This window comes from Chiloscyllium punctatum, chromosome 49 (assembly GCF_047496795.1).
Source record: "Chiloscyllium punctatum isolate Juve2018m chromosome 49, sChiPun1.3, whole genome shotgun sequence".
Taxonomy (NCBI): domain Eukaryota; kingdom Metazoa; phylum Chordata; class Chondrichthyes; order Orectolobiformes; family Hemiscylliidae; genus Chiloscyllium; species Chiloscyllium punctatum.
Window position 1 is genome coordinate 4,767,737 of NC_092787.1, and position 25,523 is coordinate 4,793,259.

The 25,523-nt window shown below is 39.6% G+C and overlaps 1 protein-coding gene across 3 annotated transcripts; it reads right to left on the reverse strand.

The window, feature by feature from the left end:
* Positions 1-1,119: 1,119 nt before the first annotated feature.
* Positions 1,120-23,803, reverse strand: pdcl (phosducin-like). 3 transcript variants are annotated; one of them, XM_072566148.1, is made up of 4 exons: positions 23,712-23,803; positions 7,277-7,474; positions 3,492-3,673; positions 1,120-3,065 (listed from the first exon to the last, which is right to left on the reverse strand). In XM_072566148.1, the coding sequence occupies exons 2-4, from the start codon at positions 7,437-7,439 to the stop codon at positions 2,517-2,519; spliced, it is 894 nt and encodes a 297-aa protein (XP_072422249.1). In that variant the 5' UTR covers positions 7,440-7,474; positions 23,712-23,803; the 3' UTR covers positions 1,120-2,516. The 3 variants fall into 3 exon arrangements, with proteins under 3 accessions (XP_072422249.1, XP_072422251.1, XP_072422250.1); XM_072566150.1 differs by lacking the exon at positions 23,712-23,803 and adding an exon at positions 9,115-9,134; XM_072566149.1 differs by lacking the exon at positions 23,712-23,803 and adding an exon at positions 9,034-9,053.
* Between the last annotated feature and the right edge of the window lie 1,720 nt (positions 23,804-25,523).

Consider the following 25,523-nt stretch of genomic DNA (forward strand, 5'->3'; position numbering starts at 1 on the left):
AGCCCCAAAAACTCCTAGGTGAGACAGAGGTTCACCTGCCTCTCTTCCAACCTAGTTTACTGCATCGGATGCTCTTGATGTGGTCTTCTTTGTATTGGGGACACCAAATGTAAATTTAGGGAACAGTTCACCGTGCATCGCAGCTGGTCCCGCAGGGGCAAACCAGGACTTCCCAGTCACACCTTCCAATTTCCCTAACCATTCCCTTTCCAACATGACCATTCTTGGCCTCCTCCATTGCCAAAATGAACCACCACTACAAATTGGAGGAACAACACCTCATCTTCCACCGGGGCAACCTACAGATGGAGGACTTAACACTAAGTTCTCCAATTTAAAACAACCTCCCCCACCCCATCCCTTGGCTCCCTTCCCAGCCCACTGTCAGCAACCGATTCATTCCTCCCATTGACCAACCAGGTTGTACTCTGTACCTGTCTTCACCTATCCCCACCTCACCACCTCCTTTACCTGCAGCTCCCCCTATATCCTGTCCTGAAGGGTTACATTGTTGACTTCTCCACCTCCTGGTGCTGCCTGGCTCGCTGTGTTCTTCCAGTCTCCTGCCCATCTATTTTGGATTCCAGCATCTACAGTTTTTATATCTTTAACCAATTCTTTTATCTCTAACCAGATTCTTAATTGGAGTATCGCAGATGTAGCTCTTATCTGAATAGCAATTTTAAATATTTATAACACTTGAAGATTCTAGCTTAAGCTCATGTATTAACTGCTTTTCACATATGGACCAATCGAACAAAAAGTAATCCATCTCTAGAGTGCTCAAAAAACTCTAGAGATTAAGACACTTTCTGGGCAGACAGTGTTTAGTGATGGTCAGCTTAAGAACTATCAAGCATCACTTCTCAATCTGAAGCTGGACAAGGTATTCAAGGAGCCAATGGAATTGCAGCCCCATGAAGTTAACTGGGCTCAAAATGCAAGAAAAGAAAAAAATGGCTAAGAATTAACATTGCTACTTTTCAGATCAACGGACAAGACATTTAATAAAACAAGCTAAAGCAGTTGACCAAATAAAAAAGGATCGAAAACCACATTTAAGAGTTAACCATATTAAGTGTTATAAATTATACTAAATTAAACAAGCAAACAAACAAATTATCTGATATCACTTTTTTATTAGATTAGCAGACAATGGAAAGAGCACGTTGATTTCCCTTTGTAGATGGAACTACTAAAAACAGTACACAAGAAGCAATGTTAAAACATTACACAATAACTACCATCATTTTGACATTTTAAACTGATCAATGTACAGTGACATGTTCACAAGGTAAATGCTAAGCACAAAAACGAGAATCCTTCAACATTGTCTATAAAATCTGGTAGTTACAACAAGAATGAAGCACCTTAACACACTCCAACACTACATTTATTGTAATTTTGGTGCTTTCTTAAAACTTCATGCAAATAATGACAGTTAACATGAACAATCATGCTTCACAGCATAACTAATAGAAATAAATTAAGATGCATCTATTTTTGTATTAAATATAATGAAGAGAATGCTTGCAATTTTTCAATTTTAGGAAGGATATAAACTACTGGTTTCTATACGCAGTTCACAAAGTAAATAAATCATTACAAATTAGAGCATTGCAAGAAAGCCTTCGGAAACATAAGTGCAAAGGGAACAAGGAGGTAGAAATAAAAATCAAAGTAAAAAAGGAAATCATGTTATCCCTTTAGTTGCTCAGGGCTGGCCTTTAGAATTAGAATTACAGGTGAAGAACAGGAATCTGGATCTACCAAATAGCTATCCAAAAACATGTTCAAAAAAGTGGCTGCAGATGCAACATTCTGGTACAAATCACAAAGAACTAAAAGTCTGAAGAATTAGATGGAAAGAAGGATTTTATAATTAGAAAAATTACCAGAAAAATGAAATTTGGAGAATCTTTTAGAATATAAAGGAAATTATATACAGAGCTACATTATACCTACTGCAGTAGATATATTTAGTTATCCAAAAACTAAGCATGCAGTCAGATCTTCATTATTTGCAATCATTAGTACAAATCTAACTGTATGTTTAGCATAGCTTCATCAAATGCATAGCTTGACTTAAGAATTTTGTTGCGAGGAACATTTCCAACTACGTTTTGGAACCACTCCGAAGTAAATATTCTCTACAATAAACATATTGGAATGATTCAAGTTGTTCTGCTACAGTAACATTTTTAATGTCAGTGGGAGCAGGGGCTGCTGTTTTAACAAAAGTTAAATTATGAAGTATACAGCTATAGGACCATATGTTAAAGGCGAAAAATAATCTAAACAAATATTGCTGGCTTGATTAACGTATATTTGCTAAGAATGAACTAATGTAAAGATTAAGAACATGCCATATCATGACTTGCTAGATCCCATAATAAATTAGGTACTGGCTGTTCATTTTTCTAAAACTGTAACTTGTTTTGAATTTGCTCTCGAATAAACTATGCCTCAATGCTGACTGTGCTGAACTATTAAATCATAAGGAAGATACCATGATGTTAATCAACGTCCAGATCACTATCATCACTACGAGACACTGAAGCACTCTGAATGGATGTGGGTGACACCACATCTTTTTCTGGCAGTACACCATACTCACGCAAAAATGCCTCCAAATCCACCGCAAAAAAGTCATATCCAAGTTGGTCAGTGATGCGCACAAAGTTGCCAATCAAATCTCCACATTTGTAGACTAGCAAAGCAGGTAAAGCATTACCAGTGAATCGTGCACTGGCTCCAATTACAGAACTGCGGACTTTGCAGAATTTCACAACTGGATATTCTGCAGCCAGACAGAGCAGACACCCGTTCATAGCTTCACATCCAGGATGGTCATCTTCATAGATATGCACCATTATGAGTGTATTCTTTTCCTCTTTGTCGATTGTGTCCAGGAAAGCCTGTGAGCTATCCAGTTCATAGATCTCTTCAAAACGTTTGCCACTGTACAGGTGTTCCCTCATCTCCTCCATTCGTTGCTTCCTGTACTGCTCCAAGAACACCTCATCATCCTTTTCATGTAGCATGTTACACTCTTTCATTGTCATCTATACAAAAAAATAAAGTTTAGTTTTGAACATAGGATCTTGCACTGCTAAGTGATTGCAATATATATTTCTTACTAATTTCAGTTACTATAACTGCTTCCAACAATGCTAGCACTGACATTCAGAATTAATAACTTACAATTCATAGACAAGCAAGTTTGAAACTAACAGAAAGATGCTGAGAAGCATCTCATGATTGGATGCATTTTACTTTTGTCAAGTTAAAATTAAAATTAAACATAATTATTTGTGGCAAAGCCTGTTTTAATCAGATTTCCCACACAGTAATATTTTGCAATTAGTATTTTGTTTTGCCAGAATTTGTACACATTAGGTTTTCTGAATTTTCATCCAATTCTGTTTGATACAATGGTATTTCTGTAGCCTTGATTCCTTGTTGACAAGTTACACATCACAAATATTAACCTTTCCATTCATCTTCTCTTGGAGCACTTGCTGCTTCTGCTGGTCTTTCTCCTCATCCAGATGAGACCTACAACTCATCGAGAGTTTCTTGATGAGTCTTCGCATCTCCCGACGCTGCTCTACACGCTGTTCTGTTTCAAGCTGTTTGAAACGGCGCCAGTCGTTTATTACTCCTTTAGGTCCTGCACAAAGAGCAACCAACATAATCCAACTTGCAGATTTATATTTGCAGATACATTCCATTTTGTTCAAAAAAAAAAGCTAACAATCTGTAGGCAGTCAGTCCATGCGACATTTTATAAAATTCCTACTTTGGAAATTTAGGTTCTAGTCTGACTCAAGGTTGGGATACAGATAGACTCTAATCTCACAACATTAATACATTATTTGAGCTGAAATGTTACCTTTTTTAATACTGATAAAACCTTAAAGTTACCTTGGAACTGTGACTCGAAAGAGGTTCGGGGGTTTACATATTAATCAATCGAAACCTGCAACTCAATCTAAGCGATTAAAGACTTAACAGCAATCTAGCTTTGTTCAAGACATCAGTTGTATGACACTTTGAGCTTTTACTATAAATTCTGCACCCTATGATCCTGCCCCACTAGCTACCTGATGAAGGAGCAACGCTCTGAAAGCTTGAAGTTCCAAATAAACCTGTTGGACTAGAACCCGGTGTTGTGTGATTTTTAACTTCAAGGTTAACACCTAACTGATGCCCATTACAAATTCACACAGAGGGTGGTACATGTATGCAATGAGCCGCCAGAGGAAGTGGTGGAGGCTGGTACAATTGCAACATTTAAGAGGCATTTGGATGGTTATATGAATAGGGAGGGTTGAGGGATATGGGCCGGGTGCTGGCAAGTGGGACTGGATTGGGTTGGGATATCTGGTCGGTATGGAAGGGTTGGACCGAAGGGTCTGTTTCCATGCTGTATGACTCTGACTATAACTGAGCTGCCCACTTTATTAATTTGTAAATATATATTTTTTTCCAAAATTAAACAGCCTACTGCACTTCATTGAAAAACAATGAATAACAGTGGTATCCAATAATTTCATTTCTTGTTTGAGTATAGATTTGAGGTACACAGCAACACTCAAAACTTAGATCTGCATCTTAAAACATGCTACATTTAATCAAAACAGATATATAATGTTTTTATTAATGTAAAATTTGATTTGTGGACATATGTTTATGTTGGTACACTGCATTTATTAAATTCCAAATCAACAATAAATGATCAGTGCTGCAAAGGTATGAGCACTAAACAAACACTTTTTAAACAGTACCATGAAACCTAGGAAGATATTCACAATAAAACTTGTGGATCACTTTCTCAACAGAGGCTATGATTTGGAGAAGCCAATGTTGGACTGGAGTGGACAAGGTTAAAAATCACAACACCAGGTTATAGTCGGCACAGTGGTTAGCACTGCTGCCTCACAGTGCCAGAGACCCAGGTTCAATTCCCGCCTCAGGCGACTGACTGTGTGGAGTTTGCACGTTCTCCCCGTGTCTGCGTGGGCTTCCTCCGGGTGCTCCGGTTTCCTCCCACAGTCCAAAGATGTGCAGGTCAGGTGAATTGGCCATGTTAAATTGCCCGTAGTGTTAGGTAAGGGGTAGATGTAGGGGTATGGGTGGGTTGCGCTTCGGCGGGACGGTGTGGACTTGTTGGGCCGAAGGGCCTGTTTCCACAATAAGTAATCTAATAGTCTCCAACAGTTTGTTTGGAAGCACTAGCTTTCGGAGGTGCTGCTTTAGTCACTCTGAATGCAGTTCAATTCCACCTGAATGTCACTCCATTTAACAAAGACTTTTTTTAAGATTAGATTCCCTACAGTCTGGAAACAGGCCCTTCAGCCCAACAAGTCCACACCGACACTTTGAAGAGTAACACACTCAGACCCATTCCCCTACCCTACATTTTCCCCTGACTAATGCACCTAACACTATGGGCAATTTAGCATGGCCAATTCACCTGGCTTGCACATCTTTGGACTGGGAAAACCCAGGTAGACATGGGGAGAATGCGCAAACTCCACACAGACAGAGTTGCCTGAGGCTGGAAACATACCTGGGACCCTGACATTGTGAGGCAGCAGTGCTAACCACTGAGCCAACGTGCCACCCTGAGGCCAGCTTATAGAGAAAGCTAATTCTCCAAATTAGCCCTACACTTTCTGCAAAGTGATCAGCAACCAGTGCAAAGCAAATCATTCAAAGATTTGTAACATGAAAGTCAACACAGAGACAATTATACTGACTGAAGGAATGGAAGGAAAAAACATGAATAAAACAGCATACTGAGAATGCTCAGGGGTTTGGGAATTGCTGGTTGAATGCGCACATTCAGGTTCCTGCCCCTCACCTTCAGTCAGTAGCAAAAGCCAGGAACGACATTCTGTTTATGCTACCTATGTCATGCTGTCATTCTGTCTAGTACCTCTTGGCACCCCTACCACAGCATCCTCCTCCAACAATGCTCATCTGTTGTTCGACTCTGTGGGATCTTTATGCAGTCCCAATATCAATCATAGTCAGTGCTTCTTTATCAATTGCTTCGTTTCTGATTTTTATCTCCAAGGCTCCAGACACCACCCCCTCATCTACAACCGATTGCCAAGCAATATTATTTCCAGGTATGGATCCTGCTTCCCTTGCAAACTGATAACATCTGTTTCCCACCAAACTCTACACATCTCTCAACTCCTCCAATGCCTCTCTGCTGTCAAGATTACTTCTTCAGCATCTGTTCTTGGAAGTTCTCCCAATTAAATGATTAGCAAGACCAAATCGGTCATCCAACACAAACCCATGTCCTGGACAGAGAAGGATCTCACCATCTGTAACATTGTAGACCAGGAAAGGCTTGGAGTCAAGACAGTGAACTAATGATTGAACAGAAGACAATGATATTATTTTGTTTACCTTCCACCAAATACAGACCTTCTGTTACTGAAACCCTCAATTAGATTTGAAATATCTGGTTTAATTATTTGTATGCTTTTCTCCCACTTTTCACTATCACTAAATTTCCAATCATCCAACACTCCACTGCCTACATCCATACCAGATCCTCTTCAATTGGCGTTTCTGCCTTTTCTAACCTGCATGAGATCACAGTCTCAACGTTTCCATTTCAATCTCTCTATATGTTAACCTTCTCCTTTCTATAACCGGAGCCAGTACTACAAGCCATCCCCTGTCCCACAACTTGGGAATTTTTCTTTGCATCAATCTCTTCTGCCTTCCTTTCACACACAAACGTTGCACTTTCAGCCTTCTAAGGCTAACGCTTGAAATGCCTCCATAACTCTTTCTTCCAACTCTTTGGCCAGTTTTATACCTTTGCCTTGAGCAATTGTATGCTTGACATACTATATTGTTATTGCATTACTCATGAATATGATGGGGAGAAAACTACAAGCTAAATTCAGCAATACAACACTTGGGGCCAAACAGAATAAAACAAACCAAATTAGGTTGGCAGACAGGTGATGAAAGATTTCCTTTCCGAGTGCAAAATCATACATTTAGTAAATGCACAATGAGTGAAGAGAGGAAATCTTAGCATATTATTATTTTAAATAACTACTAAAGAAATGCCAATGACTAAATACTTTAAAAATAATCCGAGTATCATTCTTTTGAAGTTTAATTTTGCTACAGGGAAAAAAACATTTGATAGATTTGAAAATGGGCCCTCAACTTACTATTCTTAAGTATTTTGATAGCAAGCATTTTTGATTTTCCAGTGAAATGCCTCCTTCCATACCTGTATTGATAGCACTGCGCTCTCGGACCTCTGCACCCACAGAAATCCCAGGATTCTTGATGGTTTTTGGGTTAGTGTCATCACGATCGCTGTCTTCATCCTCACTGCTACTATAATAGTACTGGAGCTTCTCTCCAAGGATTTTATCGTCCAAAGTAGTCATTGCAACCCGTGATTTGAACCAAAGTCAAAAACTAACTAGAAGAGGAGAAATGAGACCATTATATTATTTAGATAAAAGTCTGCTTAAAATAAAACACTTTTCTAACGCCTTCTAGATAGCTCAATAGCTTGTTTCAACATTAAAACAACATTTAATAATTTGAATTCTTGCAATATTGTACTACACTTGTATTCATATCAATCTCAGTTTACTAAATGCAACAGTTCAACTTTGTCAAGTTAGAAAGTGGTTGATGTTAGCAGCAACTTTTTACGTTAGAAATGAACAGAATAATATTTTCACGTGGGAAAGTGGAATTTTCTGTGTTAATTATTTTGAAGTACTGATCAAAGTAATTTACTGCATTCAGTTGAATCCTCCAAAGAAAACATCGAAAATTACTATTACATTTTGGTGATTTTTATTAGTGAAAAAGTTAAAACAATGACATTTTTGTTCATTTTCTATATTTCAGATTTGTCTTAGGAGTATTACTGCAGTATAACAAAGCTATTTTGAAACCAAGTTTATACATCTACTCTCGAAATATCACTGTAAAAGCTCAGTTATTAATCAAAATAATTTCAGAAGTGTTTTTTCAACTCTAATTGAAAATCTAGTCACTGAATTTTCCAAGTGCTCAAAGTACTAAAAATATATTTGGTTGTTCCTTCACGGTCACTGGGTCAAAATTTCCAGCATCTGAAAGGGAGTTCCCAGACAGCAGAACTATCCCGTGAGGAGAGAGGACTTCAACTGTGCGCATGCGTTCTCATTGAAATGCATAAAATTCTAACAGTTATGGACAGACTGGATACAGGGGAGGATATTTTCCCTTATTGACAGGGGAAACCTGGAACTAGGGGACACTTTGTAAGGTAAAGGGTAGACCATTTCGAACAGAGATGAGGGAAACTTCTTGTACTCAAAGGACAGTGAACCTGTGGAATTCTCTGCCAAAGGTGACTGTGGAAGCCAAGACATCAAATATATTTAAGAAACAGTTCTTTTTTTTATTCTAAAAGCAACGGGTATGGAGAGAAGCATTAAGATAGAGGATCAGCCATGATCAAAACCGAATGCCAACTGGCAGAGCAGACTCAAAATGCTGAATAGCCTACTCTTGCTCTTATTTTTATGAATCTATAAGAATGTAAAGAAAAAAATAATGATACCGTGGGGAAAGCAAATGCATTCTGTATCACATTTAATTTCCTGCAGATTACTGCTTTTTCTTTTTAAGATTAGATTAGATTCCCTACTGTGTGGAAACAGGCCCTTCGGCCCAACCAGTCCACACCGACCCTCTGAAGAGTAACCCTCTGACTAATGCACCTAACACTATGGGCAATTTTTTAGCGTGGCCAATTCACCTTACCTTTTGGACTGTGGGAGGAAACCGGAGCACCCGGAGGAAACCCACGCAGACACAGGGAGAATGTGCAAACTCCACACAGACAGTTGCCCAAGGCTGGAATTGAACCTTGGACCCTGGTGCTGTGAGGCAGCAGTGCTAACCACTGAGCCACCGTGACACCCTGCTCTTCTCGTAGAAATGCAAATACTTTTTAAATGTGATGAGAATCTAACCCACCATGCTGCAAACTCAACCACAGACAGGATAAGGAGCAGGTCCCGAGTCCAATACAACATAAATGAGGATTGAATCACATACAGTTGGCAAGAATATCGTCACCACCAGCTATCCAGCCATTCAGCCGACCAGAAGTCCGGAGTTTCTGTGGGAATGAAACTTTTATCTTCACACTGCTTGGATATTTATGGCAGATACCAATTTCTTGCCATCACACAGGTGACTAGAAATCACCAGTCTCAAAGCCTATCGTTGGCATGGTCTGGAAGGAGTCGAGAGTGTGGTACTGGAAAAGCACAACAGGTCAGGCAGTATCCGAGGAGCAGGAGAATCGATGTTCCAGGCACAAGTCCGTCATCAGAAGGAGAACTTCGTCAAGGTAGGCATCCTTGGAAGAGGCTTCGCAGTAGGGTTGAAATCAACTAAGAGAAAGTCAGGACCGCAGATGCTCCCTTATTCCTAATGAAGGGCTTATGCCCGAAACATTGATTCTCCTGCTCCTCAGATGTTGCCTGACCTGCTGTGCTTTTCCAGCACCACACTCTTGACACTGATCTCCAGCATCTGTGGTCCTCACTTTCTCCTTATATACTGGAAGAACTTACAAGTTGATATTCAACCTATTCAACCACTTATGAACACACCTTCCATGGCTATGATGTCTTTGGAGGGAGACTTGAATCTAGAGTTTTTGAGGGTCAAAGGCAGGGATGCTACCTCTGTGTCACAAGACCTTCTTTTGCTCCAGGTGCTTTGTATTCTCTGAAAGAAAATGTACCTTCATTTCTATTCCACCAATTACTTTAAATCTGTTCGATTCTTGGTAATAAGGTTGCCCTTATTTAGGTTCCTTATAAATTTTATGCACCTCAGTTAACTCACCCCTTACACTCTGTTCCAATAAAAACAAATAGAGCTGATCCAATTTTTCTTCAAAGCTAAAATCTTCTGGCCCTGGCAAAATCCTTGTAAAAATGGTGGTATAGCACACTGATGTGTACAGCTAAACAACAATCAAACCAACAGGAAGTGTTTCAAGTACAACATCTGTTCTTCAGCAAGCACACAAGTGATTGCTATAGATTGCAAGTGGGTAACTATACATCGGCCAGGCATTTAAGGGGCGTGGTTTTATGAAACTGTGATGATCGGAAGACTTGCTATACAATCAAATTTTGCATTTGCTTGTTATGTTTCTGAAACAGTCTCAAAGGAAGTGACAAACCTACCTACCAAAAACACTGAGCTAAAGCTATATAATGACAGCAATTAAAATTCCATCAAGTTGTGGATTTATTTCCCTATCCTGCTCTCATTTGAAAAACAGATCTTATCAAAACACATAAAAATTGACATCACATGACTAATGCCAGTCCAGGCCATTCCTTTCTCTTTGTCACAAAATATTTTAAAATTAAAGCATTATCCATCCGACAAGCAGGTCACCTCAAAACACTTGACGCAACACTACACAAATCAAAATGCAAACTGCAGGCAGGATTCCTACTGCTTGGTTGTTCACACAATATGCAGTGGGCCTACTTAAGCAAGCTGCCACAGGGGAAAAAAAGCTTCTACTCAGCTCTACTGGTTTCTTTCAAAACAATTTGTTCGGGGTTAGAATACCCTGCACAAAGAAAGACCATCTCTCCATCATAAGGTCAGAGTGGAGATTTTCACCAACAATTACATTATGTTTAGCATCATTTGAAAGCCTTCAAACTGAAGCAGGTGTGTCCAAATGCAACAAAATTTAGACAATATCCAGGTTTGGGCTGAAAAGTAACATTTGCACCACACAAATGCTAGGCTATGAGCATAACCAATAGAAGATCATCTAACCACCACCCCTTGACATTCAATGCTATTGCCATCACCGAATCCCCCACTATCAACATCCTGGGAGTTATCATTGATCAGAAACTCAGCTGGACTCAGTACATAAATGCAGGTCAGAGGCTAGGAATACTGCAATGAGTAACTCCCTTCCTGACTCCCCAAAGCCTGTCCATAAATTACAAGGCACAGGTCAGGAATGCAATGGAATACCCCCCACTTGCCTCAATGAGTGCAGCTCAAACACTCAAGAAGCTTGGCACCACCCAGGACAAAGCAGCCTGCTTGACTGACATTGCGTCCACTCCCTCCACCACCAATGCTCAGTTGCAGTTTGTACTATCTGCAAAATGCACTGCAGAAATTCAAAGATCATCAGACAGCACCTTTCAAACCCACAACTACTTCCATCTGGAAGGACAAGGGCCAGTAGATATATGGGAACATCTGCATCTTCAAGCCACTCACCATCTTGACTTGGAAATATAATCACCATTCCTTCATTGTCACTGGGTCAAAATCCTGGAATTCCCTCTCTAATGGCATTGTGGGTCAACCCACAGCAGGTGGACTGCAGCGGTTCAAGAAGGCAGCTCACCACCGCTTCTCAAATTCAACTAGGGACAGGCAATAAATGCTGGGCAGACAGTGATGCCCATACCCCATGAAATGAATGGAAACAAAAAAAATTACATACATCTTACATTCAACCCAAAATTGATTTTTTCATGTTTCTTTGAACGAGTGCAATGATCCTCTCATGATAAGACAATTCTGCTCACTAAACCACTGTACCCATCAGATGAATAAATCCATTGCAAATTTCTAATAATTGCAGGATTTTGTAGGGCTTCATGGAAACTCTATAGAAATTAATCTTCTCTCTGGGTAAAATTCATTAATAGGCATGATCTAAATAGGTTTTGAACATATATTGTGTCAATTTTAAAAAGTCTTTTTCAGTCATTTAAAACAAGATTACACACTGAAAGTGATCGAAAATGCTTTTTCAAAACCATTTTGAGATCCATTTCTAAGTTGTTCTTAACTTCACCACGTTACCCCTCTTAAATATCACATAATATTTTATTGAAAACAGAAGATTTGATTTGTTTTAAGTGGAAGACTAGAGGTTGGCTAATGTGGTGCCACTATTTAAGAAAAGTGGTAAGGAAAAGCCAGAGAATGACAGACCAGTGAGCCTGACATTAGTGGTGGGGACAGATTTACATGTACTTGGAAAGGCAAGGACTGATTAGGGATAGTCAACCTGGCTTTGTGTGGGAAATCATGTCTCACTAACTTGATTGGGTTTTTTGAACAAATAACAAAGAGGATTGATGAGGGCAGAGCATTGGATGTGATCTATATGGACTACAGTAAGGTGTCCAACAAGTTTCCTCATGGTAGACTGGCTAGCAAGGTTAGATCACATGGAATACATGGGGAATTGGTCAGTTGGATATAGAACTGGCCTGTGCCACAAAAATTGGTGCTGGGTCCACTTCTTTTCATATCTTATATAGATGATTTGGATGTGAACATTGGTGGTTTGGTTGGTAAGATTGCAGATGACACCAAAAGTGGAGGTATAGTGGGCAAAAAAGATTACCTGAGTGCAAAAGAACCTTGATCAGATGGGCCAAAAGTGACAGATGGAGTTTAATTTAGATAGATGTGGGGTGCTACATTTTAGAAAGGCAAATCAGAGCAGGGCTTATATTTTATAGGAAGATCCTGGGGAGTGTTGCTGAACAGAGATACTTTGGAGTACAGGTTAACAGATTCTTGAAAATGTAGTTGCAGGTAGATAGGATGGTGGAGGTGATGTTTTGGTATGCTTGTCTTATTTGGACAATGTGTTGAGTATAGGAATTGGGAGATCATGCTGCAGCTGTACAAGACATTTGTTAGCCCACTTTTGGAGTATTGCATGCAATACTGGTCTCCGTGCTGTAGGAAGGATCTTGTGAAATTTCAAAGGGTCCAAAAAAGCTTTATAATGATATTGCCAGGGTTGGAAGGTTCTTGCTATAGGGTGAGGTTGAGTAGGGTAGCAAATGTTTCTCTGGAGTGAAGACTGAGAGGTGACCTATAGAGGTTTATAAAATCATGAGGAACATGGATAGGGTGAATAGACCCCCCACAGGTGGGTGAGTTCAAGACTAGAGGGCATAGGTTTAAAGTGAGGGGAAATTTAAAAAGGGACCAATGGGGCAAACTTTTCATGCAGAGGGTGGTGGTTCAGAGGAAGTGGAGGAGGTTGGTACAATTACAACATTTAAAAGGCATCTAGATGGATATATGAAAAGAGAATGTTTCGAGAGATACGGGGCAAATGTAGGCAAACGGGACTAGATTTATTTAGGATGTATGGTCAGCATGGATAAGTTGGACCGAAGGGTCTGTTTCCATGCTGTTTACCTCTATGACTCTACGAATGTCAAACTGTGTTGCTTCACAGTAGATTTTACATTTCAGTATGCAAATAAGCTTTGAAACAAATTCAAGAAAGAAAACAGATACAAATCTGCATGCAAATTAGATAAACCATTCCCACAGGTTAGCAGAGTAACCATTTCTGTGCTAAGTATGATCAGCAACTGTTTGTCTTCCCAATCCCCAAGAAACAGTCACACATGTGGAAAAGACATCTGATTTTAAGTTCATATTTTCGCAATATAAGCCGCACAACAATTTTCAGAGAAACAGTGATACAACACTTAGGTGAGAATAAATGGTGCAGCATCATGGGATCTGTTATGAGATGCAAACAAGGTTTTATCCCTTCGACCAGTTGACACTTTATGTTTTTGTTATGGGCACCGACAGATCTGAATCTGGGACCACTTTGGATTGTAATGATCTATACCACATCTTTTTTTTAAATTGTCCTCAAAACTATTTTATAAATGTTCTTTGGCTCGGATCATCTATTACATGTGCAGAGCTCATTAGAACAGAGTGAACAGGTGCCATAAGCTCTTCTACAATAGAAGTGTCACTTGTGGTTTCAGACACTCAAAAGGCTATTAAAAACAATGTTTAAACTGAATATAGGATTTATGAATCCTATATCTAGGATTACAAGTTCACAGTTTTGTAGCAAAAATTCATAAAATGAAATCCCATGTTAAAAGCCTTCCCACTCTTTCCCAAATGTAGATTTAGGGGAGTGTTCCTTTTCTTTCAGAAGAAGAAAAAATCAGATCTATGCTTAAAAACCTCCACTTTATCTTATAAAGAACCAAACTGCATAGATTTGGTTTTCTTCATATTTGGATCTATACTCTTCCACATATGGATTAACAGGATTTGAGCTGTTAGCATATCTCAATATTAATTTGCGAGATGGGCCCACTTATAATCCAAATTTTGTGGTCTTGGTACTCTATCAAAAGCCAGCTTTTTCTAGAGCTAACATGTACCTTTTCTCTCTCTCTCTCTCCTCCATGCTGAAAAGAACGCACTTTCAATGTGTATATCATATTGGCAGAAGCCCAACAGCCCCACTGTTGGATTAAGTTGGCAAACATCTACTGAAGCTCTGAATTATGAAACAATTATTTCATGTACTTATGATGTTTTCCCCCAATGTGGTGGATTAGCATGGGCAGCCTCCATCAAGGTTACAAGCATAAGAATCCAGAATGGAAATGTAGTATTGACTTTAAAACAGATACTGAATTGGACCTCTGTCAGCCTTGGCTCAGTATGTTTGCAACAGTGTCAAAGTTTAAATTCACACCAGAGACTTGAGCGAGTACCACCACACTGTCAGACACATATTTTAACATGGAATATTTGAAGATATTTTTGTAGTATGTAATGAAAAGCAAAGAGCTCTTTAATTGGCCTAGCTAACATTATCCTTTCACTGAGCTTGTCACTGATTTCACTGTTGTCAGTAGGGTCTTTGCCATGCAACAAACTTACTACATTTCCTAGCAACTATCCTTTCAAAGTAGTTAATTGCTTGCCAAAGCAAGCTGAAAGATTTTTTAGAATAGTGAGAAAGTCCAAGAAAAATGGAGTCAAGAAGAGTCCTTTCTGTAGCTGTAGTATAGTTCACAATTTTGCACATCCCTTAAATGTCTGCTGAGGTAAGGGGATTCCCAGTCTCTAATGCTGACTTTGAGGCAAACCAATGGTAAAACAAGCATGATATCCATCTAGGCACTTGGAATGGGAATGAAAGTATTTTGAATTTTGTTCCAATCTTTTCTGCACTTGCACTTTTAAGTGATGACTTTTTTCCCCAAATTGAACATAGTTATTAACAGAGGTGTTAACTCAGACTGTTGCTCTGTTGGCAGCAGACAGATCTGCAAATTGGCCACTTTCCAGGATATTAAATCGGCAAAACAGATGAAAAAATGTGACTGAAAATTACAAATGTTAGAATATAAAGCTATCGCTAGTAGAAAAGTGATCGAAATGTATCCAGTCCTACTCCACCTGAATAATTACCAGTTTTAAAAGACAGAACTCAAACTATTCAGATACTATAATTTTGTTTTAAAAGCTTCACAGCATAATCTGCTATCAAACAGAAGGAATAATACCTATAAATATGATACAACCACAAAATGAATATACATGAACACTGCAATCCTTCCAAACACAAGCATTTACAGATCTCTTTCCCAGGATGAAATACAGCAAGTGTGGCAAATTTCAAACCAATTTGTACCTAGTAATGTAATATAAATAGAAACTAGTTAAAAAGTAACCTTCAAATAACAAGTCTGCAAACAGCAAACATTTTAAAATTATTTTTTGTTTAGTATCTGGTCAAAAATACAATAAAAGTCATTGCATACCTGTCCTCAATTGACACCACACTTAACGTGGTAGCTCAGTGAAATCAGAAGCAAAGCAAATATGAATGTGATAAAACTGTCACAAAACAACTTGGTTAGGAGTCAACTGAACAATCACTTGAGACATTAGCTAATCACTTTTTTTTAAATCTATAGGACTCTAATTGGAATACCAATGACAAAAACATGACTGTTCACATCCTATAAATAAAAGGTTTCCAGCTTTGTTTTGATGGAAAATATTTAAATACAGATGCAGGCACACCTGTAACAAATGCAGTTGATTGATCCGTGAATAATGTGATGCAAGTCAATGGGCTAGAAATTAATTTCAAGCAGCAAATGCTTAAATACAGCCGCAAACAAATGTTTGCTTTTTAAAGAAAAACATTTCCTTTGTACAAAACACCTGCAAACTTTTGTTGGGACAATTAAGTGAACTATGTAAAAAGATAATAGAATAAATCCGATACAAACCAGTGTTAATGTTCTGGTTCCAAAAGGCATACAAAGTTCAAATAAAAAACCTCAAATGCTATGCAAGTCGGCAGGAGGCAAATATGAACAATCGTTTCATTAATTTCACTAACCATCCTTAGAGTAATCAATTCCACATCTAAAATGTACACAGCAGAAACCCCTGTTCTGCACACAATTAACTTCAGCAATGTGGAAATATGGACAGAATCATCTTGCACCCTTCTTTATTGACCTACTGCATATCAATGCAGCCAGAGAAGCCAAGTAGGACACTGAAAAGACAGACAAACTTGAATTTAATCATCCTCCCAGCACTGCCAGCGGGTTCATCTCTTTCTACCAAAAAGGTATTTGGCCTGCAAGCAGGCCTGTGAAATGTACAAAGTACAGGAATGCAGGATGAAACAACCAATGGATTTGTTTTGGAATACATTGAGAGATGCAACTGTGTGTTGGGATTAAAGGTTGCACCAACCTTTACACAAAAATGGAGTTAAGTCCAAGTTGTAAGCAAACACTGGCGATTTTACCATTATCGGACAATGTTACAATTTGGCTGAAGTATTCCTGTCAGCGCACTGACTATCCTATGGATTTGTCATGAATAAATTAGTACCCAAGTTGAGGGTGGGGAAATCCAGCTCTTCAGACAAATGGCTTGCAACCGTGAAGTCACCAAATAACAATAAACAGCATAGGAAACTATCAGGTAGCAGTGACAAGGAAAGTCACTAGGTATGGAGGAAAATATGAATTACACATTTTATCTTAAAATTATAATGAAAGATTACAAACATTAAATTCCTGCTTTATACTAAATTTTCAACAGTGGCATTAACAAGTTCATTTTGAAGATCTACACTAGGATACAGAGTAGAATCATACACACGCTCATTTTCTGACTGCAATTTGGAGCAGTCTGGTCTCCTTTCCCACTGTCCCTGAAATGTTTTCTTTAAATCCCATAAGGGAATTAGCACAACTCACCAAAAAAAAAACCAGGAACTGTGAACATATTCAAAATAATAATCATACTTCCAAAATGCATCAGCATGAAATGCATTTGGATAGAGATTATAGTTTAATTTGGCAGGAGAATCATTAGATTATGGATAAATATTAAACCATATCCTTTGACAGCTGGGCAAGATAAAAAAACAAAATGGCAGAGGACTTCATTAACTGAATGACGTCTTTTGGAATTATGAATATTAAAAACAATGAAAACAGTGACACAACACAACCAACTAAGAAATCCAATGAGACAACAGGATTGCTTCTGTTCTCAGATGAACTCCTGCTCTTCATACTCAAAACTGAGAGAGAATGATGGGAATAAGTATAAATATATAGAAATTGTGCGTTTAGGTATTCCTAATAAACCTGTTCAGCTGTATTAAGACACACATCTTGTATAGGTGGATTTGAAAGTGGACTGACTGGGTCAAAGGTAGGGACACTACCATTGACAATTAGCAGGGTTTTAGTGTGGGACAACTTGTCCAATTTTGGTTCGAATGTAAACTATAACCCATGACCATTGGTGATGCACGTCCAAGAGTGCCTAGGAAAGTAAGTTTATGAAATTAAAACACTCCCTTCCTCAGCTCACAATTACATCCTTAGCTTGTATCATTTCAATAAGATTGAATACAGTTGCAAGTATACATCCCAATAATCTAGAAAAGAATGTATAAAGGTTAAGCAATGAAAATGCTTCATTGCAGAATATAACAGGAACACGCTTTTAAAAAAAACACACTCTCTCTGGGAGTGTTGTTGAGGGTGTGGAACACTCTCTGGGTTTGGATGATATTCATCCAAATCCCATGTGTCTTGCAATCTTGTGACATGTTGAATGTTATTCTCAATGTAATCAAGACAAAAAAGCTTAATGATTTACTTGTTTATTTCAAAGACACGTACTGCTACTTTAATTACATTACAGTCAGAAAGGTCTTGAACTCCTTTTCACCTTTCACCATCTCAGTGATTTTAATGAACATTCAATAAATTTATAAAGCATAAAACTTGCTGCCCTAGAGAAGAATAATCTAAAGTTCTATACCTTTTTTGTGATCCAAATTTTTAAAAAAGGATGAGGATTGTCGAAGATATAGTTTTCATACAATTAACCTGAAAAAAATCAATATGGAAACATTTCCCGTTTTGCCCTTGGCAACCTAAAGCATGTCAATTCAATTCCTGAGAACTAACAGCATAAGAGTACTTTAGATTTACACTTAGAAGAAATTTCACATTCACTAATCAACAAAGGTTTCCCTGGAGGATAACACTTCATACTAATACCATTTATAGTGCAATGCTCCTTTATAATAGATTTAATGGAATAAATCAAACCATTCAATTATAAGCGAAACACAAAAAGAAAGTAGCAAAGTTATGAAGATGTCAAATGGAATATTATCCTTCACTTCAAATAAAATGAGTATAAAATGGGGAGGTTTTACTAAAACTGCACACACCAGACAACCCACACCTTGGAATTCTGAAAACAGTCTGATTCCCCTTATTGAAAGGGAAAACAAACCGACAACAGAGGCAGTTCAGAAAAGGTTGGTCCTGTGTATGGAGGAATTTTCTTATGAAGAGAGGTTGAGTAGGTTGGACTTGCATTCACTGGAATTTTGATGAAAGAGACCTTATTGAAACATAAGACTCTTAGGCGGCTTGACAGGAGTGATGTGAACAGATTGTTTCCCATTGTGGAAGAGTCGAGACCAGAAAGCATAATCTCAGAAAAAGGGGTCACACATTTAAGGCCAAGATGAGAAAGTTTTTTTTCTCTTTGAGTACTGAATCTGTGGAATTCTAAAATTGAGGCTGGGTCATTAAGTATCTGCAAGGCTGAGATACATGGATTTTTAATCACGAAGGGAATTAAGGGTTGTGTGGATAAGGCAGGAAAGTGCGTTGAGGATTATCAGATCAGCCATGATCTTACTGAATGGCAGAGTTAACTCAACCGAGCGAATGCCTATTTCTGCTCCGACATCTTGTGGTTTTACAATCAAGGCAAGTCACCATGCTTGCCACTTGCAGCTAGCTTGACACCAGTACCTACTTTGTCAGCACTGAGCGTAGGAAAACAAGTTTTGTTGTTAAATTATTTGAATTAAAACACCATAAGCTACAGAAAAGTGGAAGTTTAGTCTAAAAAGATCAGATTCTATAAATTAAACAGCTCAATGATAGAGATTGTCACAGTCCAACTGCAATATTCTGCACATGCTGAGTTATGTAAATGTTTATTTCAAGCATTTCTAGCGTGCCATTCAATGCATTCAGTTACCAAAGGACTGATTTTTGGTGGTGCCAATAGACATCTCAGCTTTCTGCTTAGGAGTGGCACGGTGGCTCAGTGGCTAGCACTGCTGCCTCACAGCACCAGGGTCCCAGGTTTGATTCCAGCCTCAGGTGACTGTCTCTGTGGAGTTTGCACATTCTCCCCATGTCAGCGAGAGTTTCCTCCGGGTACTCCAGTTTCCTCCCACATTCCAAAGATGTTCAGATTAGGTGAATTGGCCAGGTTACATCATCCATAGTGTTACGTGCATTAGTCAGGGTTAAATGAAGGGGAATGGGTCTGGGTGGGTTGCTCTTCGGAGGGGCGGTGTGGACTTGTTGGGCCAAAAGGCCTGTTTCCACAGTGGAGAATCTAATCTAAACAATCTAATCTTTCCCATCACTGCAAAAGGTGTCCCAATAAATGAGCAGATTATGAAAATTTAACATTCAAAATATTGTTTTGCTATAATAGAGTACAAGATTACAGTAGGAGAAAGTGAGGACTGCAGATGCTGGAGGTCAGAGTCAAAAAGTGCGGCACTGAAAAAGCACAGCCAGTCAGGCAGCACCCTAGAAGCAGGAGAGTCGACCTTTCGAGCATAAGCTCTTCATCAGGTATTCCTGAACAGCTAATGCTCGAAACGTTGACTCTCCTGCTCCTCGGATTCTACCTGACCAGTTGTGTTTTTCCAGCGCCACACTACAAGATTACAAAATCAGAGTCACCATGATCACTTCTGCTAAATAATCAGAATGCAAAGATAAATTATAAAATCCAATCTTGCTGCACATTTGGATGGATTCAATATAAAAAATAAATCCAGTGTTTGACCCAGAACTATCAGAAGTATTAAAAGAAAAGCTGAATATATTTGAGCTCTGCTCTCATGTTGTACAATGCTGCTGGATCCCACAATACAGTAATTTCACACCATATGCTAAAAAAAATGCTGGGAGCAACAGCTGGATAGGGTTTATTCCAGTTTCAGCAAGATTTTATGTTGTCAGCTGCTGGCTGGATAAACAAGCTACAAAAACAAAATACTATCTTGCAACCTGAGAAAGTGTGTCGTCATTACACTAATAAAATTTGATTTAATTTTTACAATAAGATCACTCTTTCCAGATGCTACCTGTCATAGAGGAAGTGTACAGCATGGAAACAGACCCTTCGGTCCAACTCATTCATGCCAACCAGATATCTTAAATTAATCTAGTCCCATTGGCCAGCACTTGGCCCAAATCCCTCTAAACCCTTCTTATTCATGTACTCTCCTAGCGCCTTTTAAATGTTGCAATTGTATCAACCTACACTATTTCCTCCGGCAGCTCATTCCATACACGCACCACCCTGTGTGAGAAAAGGCTGCCCCTTAGGTCCCTTTTAAATCTTTCACCTCTCATCCTAAACCTCTGCCCTCTAGTCTGACTCCCACAACCCAGGGAAAATACCTTGTCTATTTAACATAGACATGCCCCTCATGATTGTATAAATCTCTATAAAGTCACCCCTTAGCCTCTGACGCTCCGGGGAAAACAGCCGCAGCCTATTCAGCCTCTCCCTGCAGATCAAATCCTCCAATCCTGGCAACATCCTTGTAAATCTTTTTTGAACCCTTTCAAGTTTCATAACATCCATCCAATAGGAAGGAGACCAGAACTGCACGCAACATTCCAAAAGTGGCCTAACCAATGTCCTGTACAGCTGCAACATGACCTCCCAACTCCTGTATCAATGGTCTGACCAATAAAGGAAAGCGTAGTTGCAACTCCACTTTCAAGGAGCTATGAACCTGCACTCCAAGGCCTCTCTGTTCTGCAACACTCCCCAGGACCTTACCACTAAATGTATAAATCCTACTCTGATTTGCTTTTCCAAAATACAGCACCTCACATTTATCTAAATTAAACTCCATCTGCCACTCCTTGGTCCGTTGGCACATTTGATCAAGATCCCGTTGTACTCTGAGGTAACCTTCTTCGCTGTCCACTACACCTCAAATTTTGTTGTCATTAGACAATAGACAATAGATGCAGGAGTAGGCCATTCTGCCGTTCGAGCCAGCACCATCATTCATTATGATCATATCCCTCAATCAGTATCCTGTTCCTGCCTTATCCCCATAACCCTCGATTCCACTATCCTTAAGAGCTCTATCCAACTCTTTCTTGAAAGTATCCAGAGACTTGGGCTCCATAGCCTTCTGGGGCAGAGCATTTCATATACCCACCACCCTCTGGGTGAAGAAGTTTCTCCTCAACTCTGTTCTAAGTGGCCTATCCCTTATTTTTAAACTGCGTCCTCTGGTTCACGACTCACCCATCAGCGGAAACATGCTTCCTGCGTCCAGAGTGTCCACTCCTTTAATAATCTTATATTGTATCTTAATCTCATCTGTAAAAACTTACTAACTATACCTCCTATGTTCACATCCAATTCATTTATATAAGTGAAGAAAAGCAGTGGGCCCAGCACCGATCCTTGTGGCACTCCATTGATCACAGGCCTCCAGTCTGTAAAGAAACACTTCACCACCACCCTCTGTCTACCTTTGAGCCAGTTCTGCATACAACTGGCTAGTTCTGCCTGTATTCAATGAGATCCAACCTTGCTAATCATTCTGCAATGAGGATTCTTGTCAAATGTCTTAATAAAGTCCATACAGATCACATCCACCCATCTGCCCTCATTAATCCGCTTTGCTACTTCCTCAAAGAAACTCAATGATGATACAAATATCTCAGCAAGGGGGCCGAGCAATCACTTCCTGCAGAGTTCTAGGGTATACCTGATCAAATGATGGGTTGATGGTGTTTCAGAAAATTCTTTGACTTATTTGGAAATCTGTAAATATGTCCTAGAGTTGTGAATAGTATCAACTCTGAGCTATTGTCTTTATATCCATTACTATTTCTCTCTACACCTTTATACTTTCTTTTTATTACACAATGTTGGCTATCATTAGGGATCTAATTTAAAATCACATAAAAGTTAATTTTTTTTCACCAGTCATGAATTGCACAGTTAACAGATGCTGTTCTCCTCAGACCAACGGATATTGAAAGGATACTTGATAGTGATTCAAAAGGTTATACCTAATTTAGGCAAGGCAGACTTGAGAAAAGTTCCACAATGTTGCTATAAGCTAAGAGGCCACTGACTCAAGACTTGATTCAGAAATACAGGAGAATAGGGAGACAGCTGGGATTGAAGGGAGGCAGCTTGACAAAAAGTAAAGATGGGTGATGACAGAACTTGAGGATTGTTTTGGGAAGAAAAACATTTTTCCCCCCCACAACAAATAAATACTGTCTCCACAAAATGGTAGAAGCAACATCAACAACTCGAGAAGGAAATTATGTTGGGGGTGAAAGGGAATAAACTTAAAAGGCAAAAATGCTGGAAAATCTCAGTAGGTCTGGCAGCATCTGTAAGGAGAGTAAAGAGCTGATGTTTTGAGTCTAACTGACCCTTTGTCAAAGCTTTAGACTCAAAACGTCAGCTCTTTTCTCTCCTTACAGATGCTGCCAGACCTGCTGAGATTTTCCAGCATTTTCACCTTTTGGTTTCAGATTCCAGCATCCGCAGTAATTTGCTTTTAAACTTAAGTTACAGAGAGGAACCAGGCAGATTATACTCTCATACAGAGTCAGCATGCATTAGATGGGCCCAATGTCCTCCTTTCATGGCTATAGGACTCCACAGTTGTATTTTTAGCAAGTCAATAACTTCGCGTCAAAAGTGACTCAGTGATCATTTCACATGAGGAATGCCCAGATGCTCTGAATTCACACATAAAACAAAACAAAGCCAAGCTCTGGCAACTGCACTGCGTGTTAATAGATGTCCCTCATTATCGGCTCTGCTTCATCCTCCGACAGTAATAAACGCGGGGGAGGATGAACACGGGCTCTCGGGGGAGGAGTGGAAAGAAAACAAGTTGAAACACAAGCTGTTTCCGCACATCCCCCTGGAGCGATGAACAAACATCCCAGAGCCTGAGGGGACTCAGTCCCCACCGCTCCAGGACCAGGCCCGCGAGGGGGAACAGCCCGGAACAGCCCAGCCCACAAAACAAAAAGGCAGCAGCGGTTTAACTCAGAGAATAATAAACGATCTCCCCCCCGCCCCCCGAACAAGGGGCCCAGGCAATCCCCACTACCCCGTTACCCCGTTACCCGCTGTGCCTCCCTCCCCCTCTAGGCCCCATTTTAACCGCCGCCTCTTACCAGTTCCAACGCCCGCTCCGTAACACCCGCCTGTCTGCCCGCCCATTGATTGTGACATCACCTGACTGACAGCCCGCACCGACCAATCACCAAACGATGATGCCCTGACCGCCGCTCATCACATGGAGAGGGCGGGGCACTTGTGTGTTTCCCTTGACGACAGGGGGCGGGGTCATCTTTGGCGCCCAAGAGATCCCGGAACAGAATTGACCCACGTGAATGTTAATTATCAGAGACGTGAAGAAGCTCCTTGAGTGTTAAAAAAAGATTTGTCTTTAAATTTAAAGACAGTCCTCAATAAAGTGTGTAATCGTACGTTAAAAACATTTCAATTTGAAAAATACACAAATGCAATACAATTCAACTTGTTTCCGATTATGTTCCACTCTTAAATATCCGAATGTTACTGTAATATTCAGTATTTACAACATAAATTTCACATCTGACTGTTTCAATGACCTTCCGTTATTATGTTTAGAAATAGGGAGTGGTTTTAGCTGATGATTGCATAAAATTCACTGTTATTCACTATTCCTTAGAACCTGAAATAGTACATGTCCATGTGCAGCAAGACCTAGTTAGCATTCAATCTTTTTGGCTGATGAGTGACAAGTAACGTTTGCACCACATAAACTGGCAGCAAATATCCATCTCAAACTCCCTTCATGGAGATGCAGTGGCAGCAGGATGTACTACAATATAGGAAGGATATTGTCAAGCTGGAGAGGGTTCACAAGAGATTTGCCAGGATGTTGTCAAGTATGGGTGGATTGAGTTAGAAAAAACGGCTGAATAGGCTGGTATATTTGGAGCATAGAAGGTTGAGAGGCAACCTGAAAGATCACAGAATCTCTACAGTGTAGATACAGGCTTCGACAAACAAGTCCACACCGACCCTCCAAAGAATTACCCACCCAGACCCATTCCCTGAGTCTATTGCTCTACATTTATCCCTGATTAAAGCACCTAACCTACACAACCCTGAACACTACGGACAATTTAACATAGCCAATCCACCTAAACTGCACATCTTTGGATTGTGGGAGGAAACTGGAGCACCTGGAGGAAATCCATACAGACACGGGAAAATGTGCAAACTCCACATAGACAGTTGCCTGAGGCTGGAATTAAACCCAGGTTCCTGGTGCTGTGAGGCAGCAATGCTAACCACTGAGCTACCATGCTGTCCCACTGATCATTAATAGAAGTTTATAAAATAATGATAGTTATAGTTAGAGTTAATGGTAGTTGTCTTTTCCCTAGAGTGTGGGATTTCAAAACTGGGGGCACATTTTTAAGGTCAGAAGAGAAATATTTTTTTAAAAAAGTCATAAGGGACAATTTTTTTACACGGAAAATGGTTCACGTGTGGTATGAACTGCCTGAGGAAGTGGTGGATGTAGGAACAATTATAACATTTAAAAAGACATTTGGATAAGTACATAATTTTTTTTATATAGAGGGTGGTTCATGTGTGGAATGAACTTCCTGAGGAAGTGGGGGATGTGGTACAATTACAACGTTTAAAAGACATTTGGATAAATATTTGGATAGGAAAGGTTTGGAGGGATTTGGGCCAGGAGCAGGCAGGTGGGACTAGTTTAGTTTGGGATTATGTTTGGAACAAAGCGTCTGTTTCCATGCTATATGACTCTATAACAATACACAAATGCTGCTCCAATAGGCCTTTCCAAATTTGTGGTGATCTCTGCCCTAGAAGGACAAAGACACTTATGTATGTGAATTCCACCATTAGCAAGTTTCTATCCAAGCCATTCACCATCCTGACTTGAAACTACATGACCCCCATTC

Excerpts from the sequence above, each read along its gene's own strand:
- pdcl (XM_072566148.1), bottom strand. The coding sequence starts at position 7,439 with ATGACTACTTTGGACGATAAAATCCTTGGAGAGAAGCTCCAGTACTAT. Across the intron at positions 3,674-7,276 it reads GCGCAGTGCTATCAATACAG|GACCTAAAGGAGTAATAAAC; the intron begins GTATGGAAGGAG and ends CTCTTTGTGCAG. Across the intron at positions 3,066-3,491 it reads AAGAGAAGATGAATGGAAAG|ATGACAATGAAAGAGTGTAA; the intron begins GTTAATATTTGT and ends TTTTTTGTATAG.